The 12,645-nt window shown below is 40.8% G+C and overlaps 1 protein-coding gene across 8 annotated transcripts in view; it reads left to right on the top strand.

Moving 5' to 3' along the window:
• MIPOL1 (mirror-image polydactyly 1) overlaps positions 1–12,645 on the top strand; it is a 340,115-nt gene that overhangs the window by 132,825 nt on the left and 194,645 nt on the right. For 7 of the 8 annotated variants that reach the window (XM_079767462.1, XM_079767465.1, XM_079767459.1 and 4 more), the window contains one exon: positions 10,317–10,424. The exons of the other annotated variant lie outside the window; for it this stretch is intronic. In XM_079767462.1, coding sequence (XP_079623588.1) covers positions 10,317–10,424 — 108 coding nt within the window. The remainder of the gene's footprint in view (positions 1–10,316; positions 10,425–12,645) is intronic. 8 annotated transcript variants of the gene reach the window in all.

Below are 12,645 nucleotides of genomic sequence, written 5' to 3'. Positions count from 1 at the left end.
CAAAGCGTGGCAGTAGAATAAAAAACTAGAGTTTCTTTTCATACAAACTTATTTATTTGGATTTTTTTATATTTCAAATTATTGATACATTCAAAGAGTAATTTTGAACTCTACAATTTTTCATGGTGTGACATTTTTTGAAACATTCGACATACGAGCTGCTACCGATGCTAACCGTGTCGAGTCACACTTGACATCCGAGTGCAAAAGGTTAAAATGTCCATGCTACCTAAAGCAATCAATAGATTCAATGCAGCCCAGCCAGCAATAGCTCAGTGGTTGAGCACTGACCTATGAAGTAGGCAGGAGGTCACGGTCACAGCACATAGCAGTAATTTTGCTGATATATCTCCTAGGGCAAGGGAAACAAAGGAAATAAAAACAAAAGGGACTACATCAAACTAAAAAGCTTCTGCACAGCAAAATAAACCATCAAAATGAAAAGGGAACCCTCTCTATGGGAGAACATATTCACCAATGGTACATCTGATAAGGGGTTAATTTCTAAAATATGTAAACAATTTACAACTTAACACCAGGAGGAAACAATCTAATTTAAAAATGGCCAAAAGACCTGAATAGACACTTCTCCAAAGAGGACATACAATACAAATAGTCAATGGACACATAAAATAATGTTCAATATCAATAATCATCAGAGAGGCAAATTAAAACTAAAATGAGATATCACCTTATACCTGCCAGAATGGCTACCATCAATAAATCAACACACAACAAGTGCTGGTGAGGATATGGAGAAAAGGGAACCCTCATTCACTGCTGGTGGAAATTCAGACTGGTGCAGCTACTATAGAAAACAGTATGGAGTTTCCTCAAGAAATTAAAAATGGAACTTTCATTTGATCCAGATATTCTACTTCTGGATATATATCCTAAGAATCCCAGAACACCAATCAGAAATAATATATGCACCCCTATGTTCATAGTAGCATTATTTTCAATAACTAAGATATGGAAGTAGCCCAAGTGCCCATCAGTAGATGAATGGATAAAACTTGGTATGTCTACACAGTGGAATACTATGTGGCTGTAAAAAAGAAGGAACTCTTATCTTTTGCAAGAGTGGACCTGGAGAGTATTATGGTAAGAGAAATAAGCCAGTCAGAGAAAGACAAATATCATATGATCTCACTACTATATGGATTCTAAAAAACAAAATAAACTGATGAACAAATTAGGATCAGAGGCATGAATGCATGGAACAGACTGACAGATCTTAGAGAGGAGAGGGTGTGGGGGGAACTGGAAGAGTTTAACCAAAAACATATATGCATAACCCATGGACAGACAATAATGGGGTTGAAAGCCTGGGATGTGGTGGGGGCTGGGTGGACAGGGACAGACCGGGTGGGGGAAATGGGGAACATCTGTAATACTGTCAACAATAAAAATAAATAAAAAATAAAAGTAAAATGGAATAATAGGTAGCAAGATCCACGTGAAGATTTGCTGACTTGATGCATGTAAAGCGCTTAGAGTAAGGCCTAGCACATACTAATTTCTCATTACGAGTTGATTGATGATATGTGTTAACCTTTATGAACTAGACACAAACCACAATTTTTCAAATGAATAGCTTTTCACGAATATAGCTAACAAACTTAAACAGCATTACAGAAATGCTATTTTAATACCATAGTATCCTAATATATAAAAACCCAGGGTCCGTAATGACCGAAGGCTCGACCGACCCGAAGTCAGTCCTGCAGTCAGTGCTGGGTTGCTGTGGTGACCCAGCACTGACTGCCACCGCTGCAGGCACGGCGACCCAGCACTGACTGCCGAGGGGGCTGTGGATCAGGCCCGGAGAGAGGCCTGGACAGAGAAGTAGGGTCTGATCTGTAGCCTCCGTGGCAGCTGTTGATCAGCCCTTGCCTTTCTCTTTCTCTCTGGGCCAGGCCAGCAGCCATGCCTCTCTTTCTCACTGGGCCTCCGCAGGGGCTGCTGATCATCCCCGCCTCTCTGATCAGGCCCGGAGATAGGCCTGGAGACGCTGACTGGCATAGAAACCAACCAATCAGAACCAAATCTGGATGAATTGTGAGGAGCCAATGGCTGCCTGAGTGGTGGAGCTTTTGACGCTGACTGGCATAGAAACTGACCATTCAGAACCAAATCTGGGTGAAGTGCGAGGAGCCAATGGCTGCCTAGGAGGCGGAGCCTTTGACGCTGACTGACATAGAAACCGACCAATGAGAACTGAATCTGGTTAAACTGCAAAGGCAGAACCTAAGGTGAGGAGGGGTTTTAAGGGCAACAGCTGTTTGGTGTAAGGTGTAAGAAAGCGGTTCAATTTTTTAATGACCAGTTTGGCAGTATAGTGCATATGGCTGGCTATCAGTCCAGATATAGGGATTTTGTACTTTTGTCTGCCAAGAGCATCTCCTCCTGCTGAAAAAGCCCCCCCATTTAAGCAATCCTATCCTATATAATCTATACTAATAAAAGGGTAATATGCTAATTAGATTGGGTCGACCAGCCATCTTCTGGATGCCCGACTTCCTTCTGGACAAAGCCATGGTGGTGGGGAACGAGGCAGAGAGGGCAGTTGGGGGTGAGATCAGGGGAGGGCAGTTAGGGTGAGATCAGGCTGGCAGGGGAGGGCAGTTAGGGGTGATCAGGCAGGCAGGGGCAGTTGGGGGCATGATCAGGCCTGCACGGGAGGGCAGTTAGGGGCAATCAGGCAGGCAGGCAGAGGCAGTTAGGGATGATCAGGCAGGCAGGCAAGAGGGGTTAGGGGTGATCAGGCAGGCAGGCGAGTGGTTAGAGGCCAGATTGTGAGAGGGATGTCTGACTGTGGGATCTGGCCTAAACTGGCAGTTGGACATCCCCCAAAGGGTCTCTGATTGGAGAGGGTGCAGACTGGGCTAAGGGAACCCCCCCCCCCTACTATGCACAAATTTCATGCACCTGGCCACTAGTACTAAATAAATACCTATATACATGTTTATATCCTCTAAAATAATCATTACTAATCCTTTTGATTTATGATTTAAAATGTTTCTTTAAATTAGTCTTTTTGAATAATTTATATGGTATTTTTGAAATGTTTATATGTAATTAAGGTATCTATATATATATAAAAAACCAGTGACTGTAATGCCATAACGACCAGAATGACCAGTCGCTATGACTCCCACTGCAGCCAGCGAACCGGCCAACCTCCCGTGGCCCCTCCCCCTGTCCAGCCCACCCCTGATGGACCCCCACCACCCTGATTGGTCTGCAGCCCCTCCCCCCACCCAGCCCCACTCCAGATCAGTCCCCCCACCTTGATCAGGGCAGGGCAAGCCGGCCAACCACTGTGGCCCCTCCCCCTGGCCCCAATCGACCCCCGCACCCCAAATGGGAGCAGGGCCCCCTGGACAATTGCCCCAGGCCCCTCCCCCAAGCTGGCCTGGCCCTGATCGGGCCCTGATCAGGGCAGGCCACCGGCCAACCTCCCACCATCTCCTCCTCCTGTCAGGCCCAGCCCTGACTTGCCGATTGGTGCCAGGCTGGCCGGACCCCACCCATGCATAAATTCGTGCACTGGGCCTCTAGTATATATATAAATATGTAGAAACATATTATTGCCTGGCATATTGCCTCTTGGGTGCTGGTATATGGCCTAATGGATGGATGCTCAATGCATATTTACTGAATAATTCATGTTTTATATGCACACACACACTCACATCATCTGCATCATAAGTGATTTCAGGGACTTATTCTCATAATTATTTTCTTTTTTAATCTTTGATATTTTTAATATTCTAAGTATTGTATAAACATTCACTTAAACCAAGTTGTTCATATTTTTCCAAGGCCTGTGAAGAGACAAGTTACCTTTTTGACCTTGAAAACTCTTTATTCCAAGTTACTGTAATGTGAGAAAAGCATTCTAGTTATTTTAACCCTAAAATAAAGTAGTTTTTAAAATTTTTTCCAAGTGAAGAGAAATAAAAACGTATTTATATAATCCTAAGTACTTCCAAACATCTGCAGTTTAAAGTACATAATTCACATTGACACCAAAGTTTGTTTCTGTTTTGACTGGAAGAGTCTAGTATTATTTTTTTGTCTGGAAAGTAAAGAGTTGAATAGCATCCAAGTGGGAAAATGTTTGTGATTCAATCAAAATGATCTGTGACTGAGAGCAGATTGTAGAGGAGAAGAAACAGCAGCTGTTAAACACTTAGATAATATTAGAGAACTTGATGTTATAAACTTAAGGCATGTTATCTTTCAGATAGTAAACATAAAGTAAAACAGAATTGTAATGTATTATCTACCTGATATAATTCTTAAGAATTCACGATGAATAAAAGGAAATCCCTGCTGAAAACAGATTTTGTAATAATTATGGGCTGAATTTATTTTATAAAAATTTGCCATGGATTTTTGTTTTTTATGTTTAACTAGAGGCCTGGTGCACGAAATTCATACACAGGTGTGGTCCCTAAGCCTGGCCGCAATCGAAGTGCGAGCATCTGGCATGGAAGTGCAGGTCCCAGCTGACCTCTGGGCCCTGGGCAGCACCTGGGCCCTCGGGCCCCCGTGTACCCTCCTCAGCCTGAGTCATGGTGCCCGAGTCCCCACACGTAGATACGGTGAGGACAGCCAGACGCCACAGGCCGGGGTTGCAGCATGGGCCTCTGGACTGCCCAGCGGCATCACACGAAAGCTGGGCGGGTAGTGCACTCTCTCCCAGCCAGCCTCACAGATCAGCTCCTGTGCGAACCCATGGGGAGCCCGACCGGCCCCTGCAAAAGGCTGCATGGGTGCAGGGCGGGCTCTTCACGGGCACCTGGCCCTGGCATCCCAGGGGAGAGTAGCAGGGGGAGTGAGAGCGAGCTTGCGAACACCCCACATCCTCACTGCACCTCCGTCCTCGTCGCCCCTGCCCCCAGGTAGCCGGTGATAGGTTGCAGCACATCGCTGATGCCCGCCATGTTCCACTCCACCCCCTGGTGGTCAGTGCACGTCATAGCGAGCAGTCGAACTCCCGGTCTCTAGGTCAAACAATCGCTTGAGGGGACAATTTGCATATTAGGCTTTTATTGTCATGTTGTAAAATTAGTTGTGTTTGTTTACAGAGGCAAATTTAGTATTCTTTTTGTCAGCAAGCTTAGCACAGTCATGAACCGAGATAACTTACTCTGCTACAATTACCTTTTTTTTTAATCTATATTGCCCCACTTATTTACTCCTCATATTATTTTGTTGGAAATCACAGACAAAATATCCTTTTTATATGTGTCTTCTGTTGTATATTCTTAAAAGATATGGACTATTGTTTAAAACATAACCACAATACCATTATCAACCCAAAAATATGAACAATGATTCTTTAATATTATGAAACATCTAATTGGTTTTCAAATTCAAATGAACTATTAAATGTCACATCTTTTTCTCTTTATTTTTAGTCTGTATGCAAATAACAATCATACATTGCAAGTTATTGAATTGACTATTAACACATTGTAGATTCCCCTTATATCTCTTTTTTCTTTTGGAATTTATTTTTTTAAACAAACAATTTTCTTTTAGAGTTTCCTGATTTATTCGTTGTATCTCTATAGTGTTATTTAATGTTTCAGTCTTCTCTCTTTTTCTATAGCTATGGCAATTTAATATAGAAACTTGATCATATCTAAATTAGTTTTTATTAGCAAGACTACTTTACAGGTAGTTTTGTGTTGTTTCATCTGGAAACACATGTTAAGTTGTGAAAGAACTGTTATTAGCAGATCTCAGAGTCTAGATGTCTTAGTATATTAATGATTTCAAAAGTGTGATATTCTAACATTCCCTTTCTCTTTATTACCTAGAATATTTTTATAGTCATCATCTTATCTATTGTTTTATTACCTAGTGGTAAAGTTCATATAAGAAAGAGTGGATAAATTCTTGGCTTAGTATATATTTAGTTTAATTACATTGACAATTCACCCAACAATGATAAATTAGTTTTTTCAATGTTTTATTGTCATTATAAACTCAATAAATTAAGCCTATTTTATGTACCAATATATTGAAGTTACTACCCTTTGTGATGTTCAAATTATCTTATCTTAAAGTACTGGGAGCTTTTCAAGTTAGCTCAGGAGTCCTTTCTGAGTCTCTTTGATAGTTACTCAATTTTGATCGTTAATACAAAACTGCCAAGAACAGATGTTCCTGCATTATATTGTGTATTTCTTGTCTAAGACCTGGAATCAGCCATATATCCATGGAGTTCTTAATTTTAGTCAGAAATGGTACTTGGAACCCACAGTCTAGGTAGTAGCTAGGTAGTAGGGGTACTCATTGCTGCTGGGTTTGCTATTGTTCCTAGCCTTTTTCAATGGACAAAACTAGGAGACATACACACACACACACACACACACACACACACACACACACACACACACACACTTTTTAAAGATAAAACTCATTGGATCTTCCTACTGATTCTTCTAATTCAAATTCTCGATTAAAGGAATTTTAATTAACTTATTAATCATTCATCTATGTCTTTTGCCTCTTGTGGTGAGAATCCAGGTTCTCAAGGACACTGTGGCAAGATACAGATAGCATTTACTTAAGTTTAATTTGAGTATTAACATTTTTAAAGTATAAAATATATAAGAAAACTTCTAGGTTAAATTTATGCATTAGAACTGTTAAGAATATTAGTATTTGGCAGAATATGAACAGGGAAGATACTATGTTATTTTAATTGTGTCAGTTCAAAAGGAAACTGTTTAAAACCATTATTTATTACTTGATTTAGGGATATCTTCTCAAGCATTTTTCATTCATTAAAGTAGGGGGATCATTAAACATCTGAAAGTGTAGCCCTTTGGGACACTTGCCACTTTGGTCCCTGGGCCTTATCTTCTCTCCTTATACTGCCTGACTCTGGAAACTGAGCCCAAGAACACAATGTAGATAAATGCCCTCAGTGCAAAAATCACTTTATTATTCTTAAGCTTTACCTATCACTTTGCTTACAGTATTTTTAAAAATTGGCCTGGAATTGCCTTCCACCCATCTTTTCAGAAAGAATGAAAGAACATCAAATGAAGAAATAATATAGGGTTGAATAAATCTAAATAAATCTTAAGTATAGTTAAATATAAATCCAAAGTGTATTTGATGAGAGCATTTATGTATGTTTTTATTCAGTTCAAAGTTATTGTTGGCTCACTACAATTTGATTCCTAGGTCAATGTTGAATTTAAACCTCATGAAGAAATTAAATTAAACATTTCTCGAGCTAGAGTGAGTGAATTCTTTTTGTGCATCTTGTAGATAGGAAAGAAGTCTCTATCCTTGGACCATTTCTAATTTACATGGGAATACAAAAAATAGGTGGTCAGACAACTTGTGACTATGGTTTCTAACTGTCACCAGATATTTCTACTTTCATTCTTTTTCCCCTGTATCCTCCCTCTTTCACCTCTTTCTGCTTCTGAAATCACATACCCCAAATAAGCTCAACTTGGATGGAATCTGTTCCATGAAACATTATTTTACCCCCTTAGCCAAATCTATCTACCCCACCTTTGTAACCTCATAGTTCATATTTAGTCATTTCGTTTCAATACTCAATCGTATATAATAAAAGGCTAATATGCAAATAGACCAAACGGCGCAACAACCAAACAACCGAACAACCAGTTGCTATGATGTGTGCTGACCACCAGGGGACACATGCAGGCATGGTGGGCGTTGGCAGAAGGCAGCAGAGTGCGGAACATGGCAGGCATCAGCCCGGAGGGATGGTGGAGCAGGTGAGCAGGGGTGCCAGACCAAGGTGGGGTGCCGGTCTCTGTCATTGGGGTGAGCCTCTGGTGGTTACTGAAAATTCTTTGCTCCTGCGTGCCGCAGTCCCACCAGGTGCTCACACCTGCTGCCAGCGCCTGGCGCCGGCCCCAATCACCCCTCAGGGCTCCTTCACCTTCCCCTGCTCCTGAGGGGTGATCAGGGCCTGCAGCCACCTTTCGCCCCCGCAGCCAGCGCCGGATCCGCCGCTTGCACCCACTGCTGGTGCCGGCCCCGCTTGCACCCGCAGCCAGTGCTGGAGCCGCTGCTGGCACCAGCCCTGCTCGCACCTGGTGCTGGCGCTGGCCCCGCTTGCACCTGTAGCTGGCGCTGGAGCTGCCGCTCGCACCCACTGCCGGCACCTGGCACTGGTCCAGATCGCTCGGCGCCGTCAGCGGGTACGAGCGGCAGCTGCCGGCCCCTACCCCCTTCAGGGCTTCTCCACCTCCCCTTGCTCCTAAGGGGCGATCGGGGCAGCAGCCGCCACTCGCACCCCCTGACAGCGCTGGCTCTGCTCGCACCCACTGCTGGCACCAGCCCTAATCGCTCCACGCCGTCAGCGAGTGCGAGCGGGGCTGGCACCATCAGAGTGTGGGAGCCCCGGCGGTGGTGGGAGCGGGGCTGCGGGCAGATGGGACCCGGGCCATGACGGGAGAGGTTGGGTGGGGGTGCGGAGGATGGGCTGAGACCCGACCCTGTGCCTGTCGCAGCCTAACTGCCCACAGTTCCTTTCAAGGTGCACGAATTCATGCACTGGGCCCCCAGTGCAGAATAATTTTGTACTAAGATTATTTGAAAATGTAGAGAATAATTGTAGTAGAGAATATTTTCTACTAGATTGTGATGCTTACTATTATGTCTTACTTATTTTCATGCCTCATGATTTGTCTTTTCACTAAACACATTTGAACTTTGATTGCATTGCAACCAAATATTTTGTTACAGCTAAAAAGGGACAGATACACAGTTTAATTTGTAAGTCATGTGTTCCCTCCACACAAAAGCCAAATGATGTCATGTCACAAAGATTTTACTCATATCTTTTTTTAAAATATGATAGGTCAGTTAAGTTATCACATAACACATGGTGAAATAGACATGGCAATGTGAAAACATCCACCACTTTATATTATATTTGCAGAACTTAGTTTCAGCAAAAACTGTCTACTTCGTTAATACGGATTTTAAACATTTTGATTTTGTGATTATTATTTAATTTAATTTATAAATGTGTTTTGGTTTCATAATTATATTAATATGCTGAGGCATGTATGTCCCAATTTGTATTTGTATATAAACATATTATATAATTTAAGTCAATATTAAGAGTCTGATATTCTGTTTTTGAAAAGGATTTTTATATTATCTTAGGAAATAATAATTCAGACTGCAGAATATTATAGAGATTAGAGGCAGAAGGAATCAATGTTAGAGTAGTAAGAAATGCCAGTTTGGATTATGACAGCATCTTGATTATAGCATAATAATAATTTTTAATTCATTATGACAACTAGCCATTTGTCAAATAATTTAGAATTAACTTTGCCTAGGTCTTGCATCAATATGTATAATTACTTACTGGTTGTTAATTATAAATATCCTAATTTTACAATAGATAAAGAGTGATTTATAACTTTTTTCTGAAAGATGGATTTAGTACTTTTATTTCTTTAGCCAATTTCCGCATGTATGTTCATATGGTCCTGATTTGAAGCATATCAGTATACATCCTGCACAATTATTGTGTGAAATGTTTGATATATTCAATTTAAGATCTTGTATGCAAATGGCATGATATTTCAATGATTTTTTAACAAATACTTCTGTTAGCCCATTTATGCTTTTATTCATAATTTCTTTTTTTTACTCATATCTCATATGTTTCCAGGGGGTAAGAATGTCATTTCTCATGTTTGTTATCACTGGATTTACTTAAAAATAGGGTGTAGTCAAAATAGAAATTAAGAACACTTGTTTCCTTAACACTTCCAAGTCTTAAAAGCACTCTGTGGTTGTCACCTTTTCCCCCCGCACAATTGTTTCTTTAAATATTTATAAAAATCTGAAAAATCTAATATTTTTTATCATATTTTTTCTTTTTAAAAGTTAAATAAAAATTCAAAACAGAATACCACAGTTTATTTATAATCCAATATGATTTTTAGAAGCATCATTATATTCAGCCAGTAGATATATAATGAAAACCATTTGGTTAATGAAAAAAAATTTTAATGTAGTTTGATCTTAACTTTATGAAAATAATTATGATTTTCTAACTTGTATGGTAATGTTTAGATTAGTAAAAAAAACAAACTGAAAGTTGCAGTTGAATAGCAGAGTATTATAAACAGTATTTTATTCATATTCAACATTACTGTAAACTTACTATTCTCTTTGCAAAAGATTCCTTTTCTTTAAGAATACAGTGGCATTAATTCATGTGACTTGATGAAAAAAATACTACAACTCCTTTACTTAATGGGATTCTTCCCCTGTGGCAGTGCAAACGGCTGGAGCAAGAGCTTCATCATTTGAAAGAGCAGAACCAGACTTCAGCAAACAACATGAGACATCTGACTGCTGAAAACAATCAAGAACGTGCTCTGAAGGTAAATCTCTGTTCCTTCTTGCAGGCAAATTAAGGCTGTAAGCCCTTGGTGCCAGCTCTCTGTGCTGCATATATCAGTTGTGTACATTTCAGCAGAAGTGAGCTGTGGTGTTTGCCAACAACCCCTTCTTTAAACACAGATACAGCACCCTTCTGCCGTGGTATTATCTTATCTCATGTATGTGTACATGAAAACAACATATTTTCTGGATTTTGAGTGATATCTATTAATAATTTTTGGTACATGTTCATTCTGTTTCAGATTTTTATAATATATTGTTTCCTTTTGTGGTTAATAAAAAAGTGGCCACACTAAAAGAAAAAATTAAATCATGAACTTTTCTTCCCATCAATATTTATTACACTAATTTTTTAATGACTTTAAATATTAGTTACCCACAGAACTGACACCCCTTGAAAGGAATGTGAATATGTTTGGGAATTGAAATAGTAATATAAAATGTTGCTTATTACCAAAAAAGGAAAATATATTCTACTAGAATTTGAAACAAGTGAAGTGAACATTTCATGACAAAAAGTTCTGTTTCTTGTAATATAGATCCAATAATTATGAAAAAGGACATTATTTTAATTCTACTTACAGTATTTTTTTTCCTTATGACTTTCCATTCTCCTTTTTTTACTTTTCCCCAGTTCCTAGCATAGTGCCTGAGACCTAGTAATGGTCCCTGCCCTCAAGGTGCTAACATTCTCATGAACAGGTTAAAAGTAAAAGCAAAAACATACCCATGGGAAACATAAAAAAAATCCCTCACTGTTGATACTGTGCAGTAAAAAAAGATGTGCTGCCTGGGAGATTATTTAGTACTTTGTTGTCTTGAATTCATTCGTTGCTTCAGATTACAGAAATTAGCACTGTAACTCACTAAGCCTGAATTATCTATTAAAATCAAGAAAGTATTGGTATTTTGATGTGGAAAATATTTTTAATATGTCTAAAAAGTATGAGATTTGGTGAAAATCAGATTTTTCTACAAAATGTATTTAGCTTCATTTTGAAACTCTCAGTGGTGGGTTTTGTTATTATTATTTAACTAGAGGCCTGGTGCATGAAATTCGTGCATGGGGTGGGAGGTCCCTCAGCCTGACCTGCACTCTCTCCAATCCGGGAGCCCTCAGGGGATGTCCAACTGCCAGTTTAGGCCCAATCCTACAGGGATCCGACCTAAACTGTCAGTTGGACATTCCTCTTGCAACCCGGGACCTCTGGTTCCTAACCGCTCATCTGCCTGCCTGCCCTAACCATTCTGCCTGCCTGCCTAATCCCCCTAATTGCCCTCCCCTGCCAGCCTGATCTCCCTAACTGCCCTCCCCTCCCAGCCTGGTCACCCCTAACTGCCCTTCCCTGCTGGCCTGATCGCCCCTATTAACTTTTTTTTTTTTTTAAATCTTATCCCCTTCACACACAATTATATTTGACTTCCTTATTGGCTTCTCCCTCTCACACAATTTTTCTCTCTCCTTTATGTAACACTTTTTCCTACTGACTCATCATTTATAAACTTTTCTTTCCTCCTTATTTCCTACTTCCGTTCCATCATCCTTCTTCCCATCTTTCTCCTACCCTCCCTCCCTTCCCACATTTCTTCTTTCCTTTATCTTTACCCCTGCCCTCCCTTCCCTTCTCCTTCCTTCCCACCTTAATTTTTTCTTCACTTCCTCCCTCGGACCTGCTTTGCTCCCTCCCCCATTTCTTCCTTCTTCCCATTCTCCTTTTAAGCTCTACCAGCTCCCCTTTAAAACTTTTCTTCCCTCCTTCTTTCTCTCTCATCCTCCCTTTCCCATACATTCTTCTCTACTTCCACTGTTTTAATATCTATCTATCCACCTGCCTAATTATTCACTATCATTTATCTTTTTCTTTTCTGACTCCTACTTTTAAAATCTGTCCCCAGCACACAATTATACTTGATTTTCATTATAGTTCCTACAGTTCACTCATACATTCTCGTTCCTTCTTTAACTCTGCTGTCTACTGACTCCTTTATAAAGTTCTTTCCTCCCTCCCTCCCTTTTTAAAGCTTCCGTCCTGCTCCCATTCCGTGCCTGGGACACCCGGCTCAGCGAGGGTGGCCGAGGCCCGCACAGCCCAGGCGCTATTGCTGCCGCGAAGCAGGAGTGCCTCCACCCAGAAGGCCTCGGACCATCCACCACTCCGTCCCGGACCCGTGGGCACCTCCCCGCCAACGGCCCTCACCGGG

Source organism: Cnephaeus nilssonii, assembly GCF_951640355.1.
Source record: "Cnephaeus nilssonii genome assembly, chromosome: 4".
NCBI classification, from domain to species: domain Eukaryota; kingdom Metazoa; phylum Chordata; class Mammalia; order Chiroptera; family Vespertilionidae; genus Cnephaeus; species Cnephaeus nilssonii.
This window is presented reverse-complemented; position numbering and strand designations above follow the sequence as displayed.